The sequence below is a fragment of the Barbatula barbatula genome, assembly GCF_947034865.1.
Source record: "Barbatula barbatula genome assembly, chromosome: 4".
NCBI classification, from domain to species: Eukaryota; Metazoa; Chordata; class Actinopteri; order Cypriniformes; family Nemacheilidae; genus Barbatula; species Barbatula barbatula.
This window is the reverse complement of record NC_136768.1, coordinates 5,874,258-5,888,789: the sequence shown is the minus strand read 5'-3', so window position 1 is coordinate 5,888,789 and position 14,532 is coordinate 5,874,258. Positions and strand designations below refer to the sequence as shown.

The 14,532-nt window shown below is 38.6% G+C and overlaps 2 protein-coding genes across 2 annotated transcripts in view; both read right to left on the bottom strand.

The window, feature by feature from the left end:
- pdzrn4 (PDZ domain containing ring finger 4) overlaps window positions 1-4,065 on the bottom strand; it is a 49,631-nt gene extending 45,566 nt beyond the window's left edge. The window contains exon 1 of the mRNA XM_079454551.1: window positions 3,913-4,065. The gene's annotated coding sequence lies outside the window, so the exon portion shown is untranslated. The remainder of the gene's footprint in view (window positions 1-3,912) is intronic.
- Window positions 4,066-4,588: 523 nt separating this feature from the next.
- Window positions 4,589-12,740, bottom strand: cntn1b (contactin 1b; the record flags this gene model as incomplete). Its single annotated transcript, XM_079454381.1, has 23 exons — window positions 4,589-5,189; window positions 5,284-5,440; window positions 5,527-5,642; window positions 5,737-5,926; window positions 5,998-6,110; window positions 6,198-6,429; window positions 6,529-6,599; window positions 6,699-6,848; window positions 7,120-7,287; window positions 7,508-7,631; window positions 7,704-7,876; window positions 8,761-8,888; window positions 9,224-9,374; window positions 9,465-9,582; window positions 9,695-9,819; window positions 9,918-10,099; window positions 10,371-10,470; window positions 10,653-10,859; window positions 11,174-11,269; window positions 11,350-11,531; window positions 11,651-11,777; window positions 12,538-12,619; window positions 12,672-12,740. 23 exons carry the CDS (start codon window positions 12,738-12,740, stop codon window positions 5,107-5,109), a joined length of 3,144 nt encoding a protein of 1,047 aa, XP_079310507.1. The 3' UTR covers window positions 4,589-5,106.
- Between the last annotated feature and the right edge of the window lie 1,792 nt (window positions 12,741-14,532).

The window sequence follows — 14,532 nt, the reverse complement described above, 5'->3', positions numbered from 1 at the left end:
AAAATGAGAGTAAGCTAACAATGACAGAATTTTTATTTTGGGGAAAACAATGGCCCTGGGATGTGATCTATTGAACAGAAAAGATCTTAAGGTTCAAAAACACCTTTTATATATCTGGGCCTGTGTTCAATCCAAACCTGACCACAGAATACAAAACAGACAGCTTCACTTTAATGCTCCCGGGCTATTCTGTCTCTCCACTTTCTTCCCAGTCTCGATCCCTCCTCAAAGGGAATTTAGAGAGGACCGAAGTATTGAAAGCATCATTCTGTTCCCAGCATGACATGAGCAGACCTGCACTGCGCGAGACTGGCCTCAGAGACGGGCACGCATACACACACACAGTATCTGTGAGAGAATCAGAGGTGAAAATCTGAAAACCCAGTTGGTGAGAGGCAACAAGATGAGGGGACAGTGACCGGCTCAACAACCACATAGAGAGCAGCAAGCCGGAATCTACTGCTAATATGGTTCATCCGATGGACTTGGCGGTCATACTTTCTCTGATGCAACATCATGCATCAAGCGTTGCACCTAGACTTAAATGTGCAGTTTGCTGTATCATTGTGTGGAGGATCTATTGACAGAAATGCATATACATAAATGTATATAATATATATAACTGCAAATAATATACATAACTAGGACCAGGGGTATTGCAGTTCGCAACCTCACAACTAAATGCTGCAAAAATTCATACACCAGACCACCAAGAGAATATATTAACATCCAACTGGCAAGATTTGTCCCATGAGCAAAGCTTTGAAAATAAGGTTGTTGGTGATGGCGGTGTGGAAACGCATGGAACGGAGCCTAATTGGACATCGGCTCTGGCGCCAAAACTGTGTTTATGAGAAAAGGGTGATATTACAATGAACTCATACTTAACGCTACTGCTAATAAAATGATTCCCAAACAAGCACTGAATATTGCCATTTTGATGTTGATTTGCCTCCTGACTAGGGCTGGGCAAAAAATGTAATTGATTTTTTAAATGCAGTCGATTCAATATCGATTCTCAAAAGCAGTGATATGATATTTATAGCGAATTTAGTGAAATATACTGTACCTAAATGTAATATCAGAATCTATACCCAGCCCTAGTCTTGACTGTTGATGCTTTGAAAAGGATATTATCGGAGGTTCAGAAATGATTTCAAAATTGTGTGTAATCCTTAAATACACAGAGACAATGGTGTTGATTGCGATCCATCCTGCCAAACTTCTTGGAGAGAGGGTTTGAAAACTGAGACTTAGCGTATTAGCCAAAAGAAAGAAAAAGTTTCCCAGCAGGCCGCATACTGGCAAAGTGCTGACAAGCCAGAGGAAAAAACTTGAAAAGCAATTGCACACCAAGCACACTTCTGTATTATCCTTCAAGGAGGTGCGGTTCGGTTTTGCGCTATAAAACACAATCTATCAATGTTACAATGCTTCGAATCACCAGTTTACCAAACACAATCGGTGCTGTGAAGGCTTCATTTTTAAATCTGCCAATTCGTTGCATCAAAGCAATGCTTTTCGACCACCCTATATAAGATGACACAGCAAGCACAGCAGCATACAAACGGCATGAACAGCAAACAATCCAATGACTATTACGCACGTATATGACACCCCCTGCCAAACCAATAAAACTGCAGGGGGTCCGACAAGCACGGAAATGCTCTGCTGTGTATTATGAATGACGAGTCTCATCAAACGGGCCCAGGAGTATTGTATACATTACGTACAATAAGCATATCTGGCGTTGCAGAAACCCCACTCACTGCTTAGATTCACCAACCCACTTTTTAGATAACCACAGGCCCTGCCACACAGAGTGATTTATGATCGTCTATCAGGGCTAATACACATGCTTTTACATGCTCCCTGCTAAACAAGAGGCAGGCCAGACTTATTGGCCAACACATCCTCCCTCTCTGCCATAATGGCATCCCTACATAACATACGATGTAGTTGCCACTGAAACTTAGAACGTATGCGGCACAGATGAATGGCCTGATCTACATAAAATGCATTTGTAGGCATAGATAGGGACATCGTTCTAGACCCCAGCCCAAAGTGTAATAAAAAATGCAAATGATATGTTTATCTATGATCTATCACAACACGAGGAACGAAAGAAGGAGATAGGAATGCATGGATGGATGAAAGAAAGAAAGAACGAAAGAAAGAGAAGAAAGAAAGAGAAGAACGAACGAACGAACGAAAGAATGAAAGAGAAGGCAGGCAGAAAATAAAGAAAGAGAGAGGAAAATAAAGACAAAAATAAGAAAGCAAGGATGTAATAATGTAATAAAGCAAGAAATACAGTTTATTTTAAGAAAAGGAAAACAAAAACGAATAATATGGAGGTGAAAACCAAGTCAGCCTCAAGCAAAGAACACAAAGTACCATCACCACACCAAATACCGTTAAAGGTATCGAGATCATCCATAATAATTCTAATCAGTCAATAACCTTGCTTGTCCCATAGTAGAAAATAAAACAACTAGGTCCTGCTCAAAATTGTTTTCAACCTTCTTTTTCCTGCTTACATAAACAGCCAGCTTGGCCTGGACCACGACAAAGTTCAAGAATTGACAAAAATCTTCTTTCCCCTACATATTTAAAACCGAGAATGAACACTTCCAAAGAAAATGTTTCAAATGTTAAAGAAAAGAAGAAAAGAAAGCGGACACAAGCTTGACATCACTGGGGCCGCTATTTCAATGAGTGACCTATTGATTCTCCATTTAATCATATGTTATGAAAAACATTTTCAGATTGTTTATCTGTGGCTAACGCAACCAACAATTCTAACACATAACATAGATCAGACATCAATCAAACACCCCAGTGCTGTTATGAAAACAACATCAGTACTACATAAACAAAACCTTTCCAGCCATAAGAATCAAAAGGAACTTCCAGGAACACAACATGAAGGCTCAAACCCTCAGAAGGCAACACACAGTTTCTATAATCACCGCACAAGAGGACCGGCAGTTGTGTAAATCTGCCATGTTGCTTACTGTATGTCCCTGCCAGTGCTGCTTCATTAAGAGTTCTAATGATGATGTGTAATTAGTGGCTTCTCATCCACAGCCATTGAGTAGTGTGCATGCTTCAACCAATGAGGGATGAGGGAAGATGTACGCTACGAAGCGCGAAAAGTTTATAGTACACACCAATGTTTCTCTGTAATACATTAGCATAACGGCAGATGGATTCCGTGTTCTCTTATACACACACACACACACACACACACACACAAACACACACAGATTCATTTGCAAACTATAATTGTGTTTTGCAAACTGCCTTTGAAGCATTTTGCTTCACTCGGAGATAAAAAGGTCTCAGAATGAGCAGTAAACTCACTATATTTGGCCAAAAAAAAAGAGTTTTCTTTGCTCACACATTAACATAAATGTGCACAATGATTGAATACATGTGCAAATATTGTCAATTTAGCGAAAGTCACTAAACATGATAGTACCTTTAAAAGTTTTCCCTGCTGAAAAAAAACCCCAACGCGGTTTCTAATGGTTTCCAATGCAAAAACCATTACGAACCATCTGTGGTTTACATTACTATTACAAAAGTCCATTACAAAATGTGCTTTGGGCCTTATTTCAGTAGGATTTAATGGTGTTCTGCTGCTTTCCAACCACCAGATAACATCCCAACAATAGAACCCAACACAGTTTTTATTAAAAACCAAAACAATTCTCATTAGAACCATTAAAATCAAACTGTTAGGACTTCAATTGTTTGTTTGTTATTAAGCAGGGAACATAGCATGTATTTAGGGAATGTTTTGCTGACATCTACTGGATATGTCCTGTCATTAAGGGCAATGATGTAGCATTTGTGTTCAACATTTAACCAACCTTTTTTCAGGAGATGGGAAACGCTTTAACTTACTCATTTTGATAACAGCGATGAATTGATGGATGGATTCAGTACAGGTGGTCGCTTGGCCAATTTTTGTCTATGAACATTCATAAGGTTTAGGACGCTGCACGTGCTGTAAATCCTCTTTTATGGCGTCATGTCTCTGACTAACCGCTCATAGCCAATAGAGGGCGACATTTAGTCGAACTACAATAAAGGACAATTACAGAGCTAAGTGATCTTATTATTTTATCTTTTCTTAAACAACCAAACGTAAGTCTAATTTGTTAATGATATATGTATAAACATAGTATATTTGCATCATGTTTAAAAACGCAATCGTGCCCCTGTTGTATAGGCTAAACTAATATGTCGTATTTTTATATGTTTAACCTTGAGGAGGATAATTTGCCATCTGTCAATAAAAATCTCATTTCTAAATCACATTTGATTTATATTTATATACAGTAAATTCAAATTGTCATTACATTGCTTTAATAGGTATTTAAAAATGATTGCGCTTTATAATTCTTTATTTGATGGCCAAAAAAACTGAATACAAGACAATGTGATTCAAATAATTGTGTTTATACATAATATTAAATACTTATTGGTTTACTTTGGGAATGTAAAATATAACTATAAATTCCAACCACATTTTTTGAATACTGGATTAAATAACAAAATCACGAGAGACACCAATTTTCATTTGACATTTGCTATTTAGTGACAAATAAACCAGTGGTATTTTCACAAATACTGAAAATAATAGAACTACAAAAAAAAACGCTGACACCTAAACACATTTAGAAAACAGACGAAAAACATGGTGTATAAATTATAAAAATTGTATAACTTAAATACTGAAATGGGAAGAATATAGTGAACTGGAAGACCGTGGTGAAATAATCATTAACATTTAACCACACCCTGTTTATATATATATATATATATATATATATATATGATGTTTTAAAAGTTTATTGTGGCCAAATTGTAAGGCAAAAATGATTTTTTTCAGTCTGTGATCAATACATTTATTAGAAATGGTTTCCCAGGCCCGGATTAAGGCCTGAATTTAAAGCTGAGGAGTGAAAACATAAAACTACACTCCTAAACAAAGCCTATTCTGTACCAAGAAAACCACTACGAAGTTGTCTTCCGCAAAGTGACAAACACAGGCTGCGTATATAAGCATGGTGCTGCATTAACAATCAGTTTGACCTAAAGAATTAGATTCATCCAGCCCAGAGCCAACAGAACGAGAGAGACCAGGCTGAGAGATGTGGAACCCAGAGCTGCTTTACCTGATCAGGGAGAAAACAAAAAACAATATTTTTTCTGGGAGACGAGCGATACAAAATGCCATGTCTTACTGTAAAAGTGAAATGAAGGACTCACCTTGCACTCTGATCTGTGAAATGGGTCCATCCCCTCCCTCACAGCGTGCTCTGACCTCAATGACAAAATCTCCAGTCTCTGGCATGGGGAAGTCTATGTAGTGTCTGCCCGTGGTGTAAAGCTTTCCGTATCGCTCGCCCTCCTGACGGAACAAGATCTGAGCAAAACAAAACAACTTTCAATACAGTTGTTTCAATGAAGCAACATCTGCATATCGTACCAAATCAATGAAGAAGTTCTCACTTTGTAACCCTCAACATAAGACTCATTCCAGTAGTTATAGATGTGATCCCAGTACAGATAGAGCCATTTGCGGTTTAAGCTGACATATTTGTACACTCTCAAACGGCGACTTGGAGCTGGAGAAGATAACACAAGCATAACAATACATTCCCCCGTGTAAATCATCATGTCTAAGATCTCCAAAGTTCACAATCTGGATTGAAATCTTACGTGGTCTTCTAGTGAACATCTCACAGTGTTCGCTGGGGGGCCCGAGCCCGGCCCCATTGAACGCTCGTACCTCTATAAGGTAGTGAGAGTCAGGTCGCATGTTTTCCAGGCGTGTTTGGTTAAACGTTCTGTGTACCAGGACTCGACAGGCAGCCGCTTCGTTGTCATCGTATTTTCTCCAATAACGAATCTGGACACGCAGTTGTGTTTTTTAGGTTAAAGATGTAGAGTTCTAGAGAGCTGTGATGGATGGATGCTCACCTGGTATCCATCAACCCAGTTTGGTGGTGCCTGATAGACGGGTAGCCACCAGACTAAAGCTTCTGTGGAGGTTACCTGCCGGGCGTATACATCTAATGGAGCTTCAGATGGTGCTACAAATAAGGAAGAGAACAAAGATCCAGCTTATTTTTTATTTTAAAAACTGAACCAAAATCGAAACCAGCTGGAGAGGTACTAACCTAGTTTTGGGGAGAAGACCACTGAGATGAGGCTCGCAGGTCCTTCGCCTTTGTTATTAAAGGTGCTCACTTTCACCTGGATCTCACTGTCTGGTGTCATTTTCTCTCTGTAGATGTAACGTCTGGTCTCCGGATCCTCCACGGTCGACCACTTCCACTCGTAATCCTCGTGCTGCTTGAATGCCACAATGTAGCCGAATTTCTTACCGAAGAAGAACTGAGGTTCCACGGGCTGGAATGGATAGAAGGACATGAAGTGAAACCTAGTGAAGCTTTAAAAATGTCTTGGCGATAAAAAACGCTGTACATGCAGTGGAATTGAAACACTTACGCTCCAGGTAACTATGAGCTCTCCACTTATTCCCACTTGGCCGTTGACGTCAGAAGGAGCAATGGTTGGCCCTGGGACGAAAGAAGACTGGGTGAAAATGTACAGTATGTCCCTTACAGGCATTCATTCTGTGCAAAATGTATCAAAATAAATTGTGGAACAAAACTCACTGGCATCCCATGTCTTGATTTTAATGGAGGGGCGACTGCATTCCCCAGCTCCAAATTCGTTGATAGCATATACACGGAATTCATATTGCATCCAGGGGTAAAGGTCAACCACGGTGGCCGACTCCGCTGACCCATCCAGAAACACAGGAGCTTTAAAAATGGAAATACCGTATTTGTTTGGATATAAAATTCACCTTTCAATCTCACCAGGATATAGACTTTAGATTTAATTCTATAGACTTCACATCCTACTCACAAATGATTGACACACAGATTTCTTTACACTTGAAATAAGTTTGTCATATGTCACAAAACTTATTAGAATCTATCAGGAAAACATCAATGTTCTCTTTCATTGTTGTAAAGTGTTCTACAATAGTTAGTTGACAAGTGTGTTTTTGTCTCCCTCTGGTGGACTCACAGGTGGATGCGGTTTTCCAGTCTTCAAGGTCCAGCGCATAGAACTCTCGTGTTTGGACAACATGTTGTATAAGTGGACTGCCATGGTCTGATCCCAGACACCAACGTAACTTTACTGACGTGTCTCCGATCTCTTCCACACGGACACCTCCTGGCTGTCCAGGCAAACCTGTCAAAAACAATCAATGATGTAATGTTTAAGCTTGCCACTCAGCTTGACCAATGTGATACCAAGATTTGACAGAGCATTTATGCAACAACTCAATCGTTTGACCAATAGTATATCTAAAGTGACCTACAGTCCATTGTGTATATTTAATAATATAAATGGACTTGCATTGCTAACACAATATTTTGAAGTAATCATAAACAACACACACGTGACCAACCTTTGACAAAAACATCAGCTTCCGCAGTGGCGTTGTCTACTATAGTCTGCGCTGTGCAGCTGTAACGTCCCGCATGTTTCTCCTGAATGTTCTTAATCAGCAGATCTCCACTGGACTCGTGGCCCTGTGAATACACATTGACATCATTATTTAGTACTTTTCAACAACCTTACACCTGTTATTCCTCTCTAGTTACCCTGAGCAGCTCATAATGATCCCATTCTGTGTAGAAGTTGATGATGTAAGAGTTGACGGTCCAGATAAAGGTGATGTCCAGACTGGGGTCATAGGACGCAGAACACTGGAGAACGATACTGTCACCGACAACCGCTTTAGAGTCTGATGGAGCTACAGTGATCCTGGTGGCCTCTGAGACAATTAAACAAGGGCACACATGCATTTTGCATACTTGTACATGTATATGCATATATGCTTATATTCACACTAATGTTTAGACATATAGTGTACTGAACCTTAAAAGAAATAAGTATACTTTAAGTTTATTTGAAAAAGATTAAGATATTTAAGGTCAAGTATGTTTTAATAATACTTTATTTAGTACACAAATATACTAATTTCAATGTAATAGAAGTATGCTTGAAAGTGTCCTGTTTCAATACTACTTGGGCCTAAATTGGCCCACTTTTTACTGTGTAGAAGTAAGTGTAACAGTAGCAAACTTTAGGTACACAACTAGTTTACAGTCACATTCATGTTTGTACTGCAACTCCAAGTGAACTTATACTGTACTTATCATTTATAAGTTTATAACACTTATTTAGTCATAAATACACTCTCAGTTAACTATAATAAGTATACTTATGGATCTTTTGGTATAGATGGTTTCATCGAACACACACGTGCTGGCCCAAAGTCAACATTTATTTTATATTTAATTGATATAAATATTTTATTATATAAATATAAATAAATATATATGCGTTTGTGTTATATTTATATTAATAATCGAACTAAAGTATGAAATAATGTTTTACGTAATTTCACGTTTATGAAGTATTCTAAGTACACACAAAGTAAGCTAAAGTATACTTTCTTATTTTTAGTTTAAAGGAAGTATACTAATATCACTCGAGTCCGGAATAAGCTTCTTTTTTGTAAGGGGACAAGGTGCAGTGACCCAAAAAAGATTATAAAAATGAACATCTGCAAATGTCGTCAGAAAAATGTTCATGCATTTTTTAAGGCTAAAATGTATTTTAGTGGTTTAAACGGTGTAGATTTTGCTGTCTCACCGGTGATAGTGAGGGTCCCTGTGCTGTTGTCTTTGCCTCTGTCATTCTCAGCATAGCACGTGTATGAGCCCTCGTCGCTTTTCGTGGCGTTCAGAATCTCCAGAGAACCATCAGCCCAGATAAGCATCCTAAAAAGAGATGAGGAAACGGGATCTCGCTCAAAGCTCCAAAAAACATGTGGCATCTGTAGTTTTGATCTTACAGACTTGTAAGTTACCTAATACTAGAATTTTATACTGTTTTAAAATTCTTTATAAGAGATTATCAGGTCTTCAAGGAACAAAAAGAATGGTTACATTTATGGTTCTTTAGTTTTTGCTCCAGCCGACAATTCCATTAAAAACTGCATAAAAAAGAATGACCAGCCTTCAAAATAAGATGAAAGAAAGCTAACTTTGGAATTTCATCTTGTCTTTGTCTTAAATTATGTAACAAAAACACTCAAAATGAACAGCTGACTTACCTTGAAGAGTTGTTCAGCAGTTCTGAACCTCTTTTCCAGATAAACTTGGGTTTAGGAGCAGCGCGGGGTTTGCACTCTATCACCACACGTCCATTTGCAGCCCCTAGCAAAATCTTTTTCACTGGATTGTAAATGAATGTCGGTGCACATGCTGTAAAGTGACGGTTCAAAACAATTAGACCAATTACACATCTCTGCCGCTCGGAATGACAGTAAAGAAGCGTACGACCCACAAACTCACATACGACCCGTAGCTCTGCGTTGGCGTAGATGGCCCCCCATTCGTTTTCAGCAATACACTGATACATGCCAGAATCTTCAAATGTTAGACTGGAAAATTTAAGCTCCCCTTTGCCATACTTATGATCAGCACAAACAAAGCACAACACACAAGCTTTAGTATTTCATCTCTGTTGTGTGCTTATTATAAACAATCTGAACAACTTGATTGAAAATAAAAAGGTTATTAACTGAGTAGCCATCTTTCAGCCAGCGTATCCATGGTAACGGCTTCCCCACAGCGACACATCTCATAGTGAGCTCACTGCCAACATCCCTCTCTGTGTCATTGATGTGCTCCGCCCATTCTGGTGGACCTAGAGATCACATTGAAATCTAAATATCTAAACTGAATTGATCATAACGTTACACATTTTTGAATCCACAAATTTACATCCCTCTGAAATTGGATTACCTTCTACATAGAGCCACTGGCGATACCAATCCATCCCCTTGATGTTGAGGGTCTCGCACTCGTAGCTGCCCTCGTCTTCATACTGCACATTTATCAAGTGCAGCAACGCTCCATTCATGCTGACCTCGTAGTTGGGTGGAAGATCAGCGTCTAATTTCCTCCAGCGGATGTGTGGGAGTGGACTAAAAGGTAAACACTGTGTTTATAGGATCAGGTTAAAGAGCAAACCTGAAAAAATCTATTGCTTTTAGTGGATCAACGATCAAGGGAAATTCTCTCACTCAGTTTTCATTTACTTTGAGTGAACTTTCATCAGTTAATTATGTTATACATTAAGTGTAAATATTGCATACCATAGTCGACTGTATATACTGTATATATCAAAGTACCATGGTTTTAACATCTGATATCATGATTGTTTTTACGAAGAGAACAACCGCTTTTGTGACTCACTTTCCAAGGGCAAAGCACTCCAAAGTGATGTTCTGATGCACCAAAGCATATGTCTTGGGAAATTTAACACGGATATCTGCAGGATATCTCTTCACCTCCTCTGTGTTAAATCAGAGAGGAAAAGGTTCGGTAGGTTGTTTTTACTCTTTAAAACACAAAATGGTCTCAGTACAACACTTACAAGTATAATTCTAGAAACTATTTCAGCTTGCCAAGTTCTGTGACATTGCAGGATCTAGAGTGACACTGTTTCTTTTATCAACACAACGTGAATAGACTCACTCTCGATTTGTGGAATCATAGGTATGGGCATGCTGAAAACACTCTTGCCGATGGTCGGGCTTGACACAAAGCAAGAATAATTCCCAACGTCAGATGCCTCCACTTTAGCGATGTACAGATTGCCAGTGGTCTGGGACACAAAGCGCCTCTGATCAGGGATGATGAAGTTGGGAAAGTCGTTGTAGATCCAGCGGAACAGCACCTCACCTAAGAGAAAAAATGCAGATATTAGCTACTGGATTGTGACAACGTCCCCTTCTCGCACAAATAGAAAGTCCCCAATTGTCACATTATTTCTATATTCATAAATGAATCAATTTGTTTATAAATATATACATATAAAAATGTTTAGTGGTAGTGAAGAAACTGCTTATAGTTTTCTTTTGCCTTTTCATTTTTTATCTCTAGCATTTTGGTATAAATTATAAATGTTAAGTCACTACTAATAATCGCTTTTGCTTTGGTATTATTTTTTTTAAAACCCGTTGCCTACTTATCTACTGTAGGTGAGCAGATCTTACTTGGATAGCGAGAGGGTGGAGAACACAGTAGCACCGCCCCCTGACCCTCCTTAACATTCACTGGCTCCCTCTCGTCTGTAGGGAACTGATTCAGATCTGCAGACAGAAAGAAATAGGTTTTGAGTATGTTAAACCCTCCCAATATCAGATTATTAAAAACAGAATCTGTCACATACATCCAAACTTGACGATGGCCTCCTTGCTGATGACCGTTCCGTACACATTATTGGCCACGCAAACGTATTTCCCAGCATGCTTTCCTTTGTCTGGGTTGGTGATCACGAGGTTTCCGCCCACCAGGCTAAAGTGCTCATCGGGCTGTTCCATCAGTTTTATTTCCCAGTTGTTTAACCACCATCTGTGACCAACAATGAATCAATGAGTTGTGCCAACGACTGATATACACAGTATGTGTGTATGTAGACAGATAGATATAGACGGAGGTTAGGTCATGAGAGTAGAAAGATAAGGGATTACTTTATAATGGCCGGTGGGTTGGCTCGCACCCTGCAGTTCATGGATATTTTGTTTTCTGGGGAATCCTCTGCATATACCGTGTCCAGTGGTTCCTCCTCAAATATAGGACCAAAGCCTGTAGCCTCCTCTGAAGAACATGACAAAGAGAAACTCTTAACAAAAACTAATATTTGACGAAAACCTTCTAAACTAAGAAAGCTTAAAAAGAGCAATTTAAGTTTCATGCGTAAAGTTTGCGGTGAATGATACTGAACTGGAAAGACTTACTGTCAAAGATTCTGGGTTCAAAGATCCTAGGCTTAATCGCAGCTGAAATGAAAACAGGTCTTTAAACATTTTATTACATTTTTCAACTTACATTTTCACCCTTTTCACTTAGTTTTATATTAATTGATTATTGATACTCCATTAAAGACATTAAATAATTATTTGTTGTTATTACATACAGTGTAAAAAAATGAATTTTACAGATTTTGTCTGTTATTTTTTTCTACAGATTTTCCACAAACTTCACTGTTTTTTTAACAGATTTTTTATGTATTTTTGAAATACGGTAAAAAGAGTCATACAATTACAGGACAATTTTACAGTGAAAACTGTTATTTTATAGTATATTTCTGGCGCCCCAGCTGCAAGAAATTTGACAGGTTTTTACACGATTCAATTTTTTATTTTAAAATATGGTCAAAAACTGTAAAACTCCACACCAAATTTACAAGAAAAAGGAGAAGACTATTTATTATATATCCATATTTTACAAGTTAAAACTATTATTTTAGGATATCTATTTCTGTGATCACATCTACTTATGCTATCTATCTGATGACATAATCTAACATGAATAAAACTATTTGTTTCAAACGGATAACATTTCTTGATTCCCTCACCAACGGATAAGAAGAGGTTGGCGAGGACGGACAGAAGCATGGCTGGGGTCACCATCTTGATGATCACCATATTGATGTTGAGCTGTGAAAGAGGAGACATAGAGATTATAAGTAGTGAGATACATACTCTCTACCTTGTGTTGGCTGACTGATGCCAACATTAAGCTTGTATCACAACCTGAATCAGCAATCCACACAAACATCGCAGCAAAACACACACCCCCCACACACTGCGGTATAAAGAAATGCACAGAGAATACAAAGGTGAAGCTAAATCTGAGTCTGGGTATTCTAACATGCACTCATGCATGAGAATGCAGTTTTTCGAGTTCGGCTGACAGCCTCCTTTTCTTTGCTGACACATGCAGCTGGTCTCATCTGCTACTCTTGAACTGGTGAGCAGGGAAATTTGGTGTCACACACCAGCATCTATCCTGTCCGGCAACATATTTGTATGTCTAGTATCTAACCCATCAGTATCTTTGTACAGCGTGACTACCGTGAACCAGGCTAGCACAAGTGGTCAGCTTCTATCCATGTTATTTTCACCAATCTGATCTAATCTTATTGCATCCTCTGATCTGCTCCTGTATACTTGGATTTAGGTCACAGCTCATTGTAAGCTCATACAAGAGGAGGGGCGATTCAATTCTGGCCATTAACTCTAAATACCACGTTTCATTTTATCATAGTCTTTTAAATAATATTCTGCAGGAATATGGATCAAAAATTTATGATTTTTTTCTTTACACACTGTATTTACAAAATTATCAGTCTGATGAGTCAAAAGGCAATGCCAAAAAGATGCCATCACTTAACTATTGTTTTGTTGACGTTTAAGGAATTACAGAAACAGACAGGAATACACAGCAACCGTTCTTGTAGAAGTAGTAGATTCATTAAATTGGAATTCAATAAAATGTTCAATCATTTTTTACGCTCAAACATTGGCAAAATGATGACAAATTTACTTGAACTACGTCACATATGCCAGTTGTCCCTTAGCGCCGCCTGCCGATGTCATACTTTCACTACAATCTAAACATTGTTACCAAGGAAGAACTTATCCGTCCCGTTTAAACTTTACACAAGTAAACATTAGGCCTGCGTCTTAAATAAACATATCTAAGCTTATTTCACGACACCCTGCAATCTCTTACGTATCTAAAAATACCAGGGTTTAATATTAAAGGATAAACTGACCGGACAGCGGTACAGACACCAACCCTTGTCTGCATTGCGGTATAGCAAAACTGTTTTCATCCGCCCTTTCGTTTACAGAATAAACTCTAGAGACCTCATTTTCACATCAAGATCATGCAATTCGTTACCCAGCGTCATGTCAGCTGCACACTTACCGAAGGGATGAGTTAAAACGACAAAGGATCCTCCCTAAACCCCGCACACCTGGATCAGCATCGGGACACGGAGACAGACGGCAGGGTACCAGTCTGCTATTGGATGAGAGTGATGCTGCGCATGCCAGCACAGAACTGGACAGGGTGATGCTAGTTTGTGCCCAGAAGATGATGCGGTGGAGCTTATTTAGTCAAGGTATCGAATACAAGCAATCGAATACTTTCCAAATTGGAGGTCGACAAAAATGTGACACACATTAAGGGCACGAAAAAGGCTGAGCCGCACACATCTGTTTAAATCCAGTGGATTATATAGCTACACTGCTAGGGGGAGGGAGAGATCTCGATTATTTTTTACGAAAAAAAATGTATCTACTTATAAACAGGGCATGTTTTTGACATTTAATAAAGTTTTTTATTGGATATAAAACAATCCTGAGAATCTAAGAGGTAAATTATGGACAAACAAGCGCACAGCCCTGTGAATAAAAGCACCACTGAGAGTGAAAAAATAAACATTCACAATCTTTTAGTCATTACATTATATTTATGAAGATGAACGTATAAGAATCATGCTGCTGAATCAAATAAAAACCAGACAGTTGGTGGTGAAATCCAGAAACCAACATTTATTTTA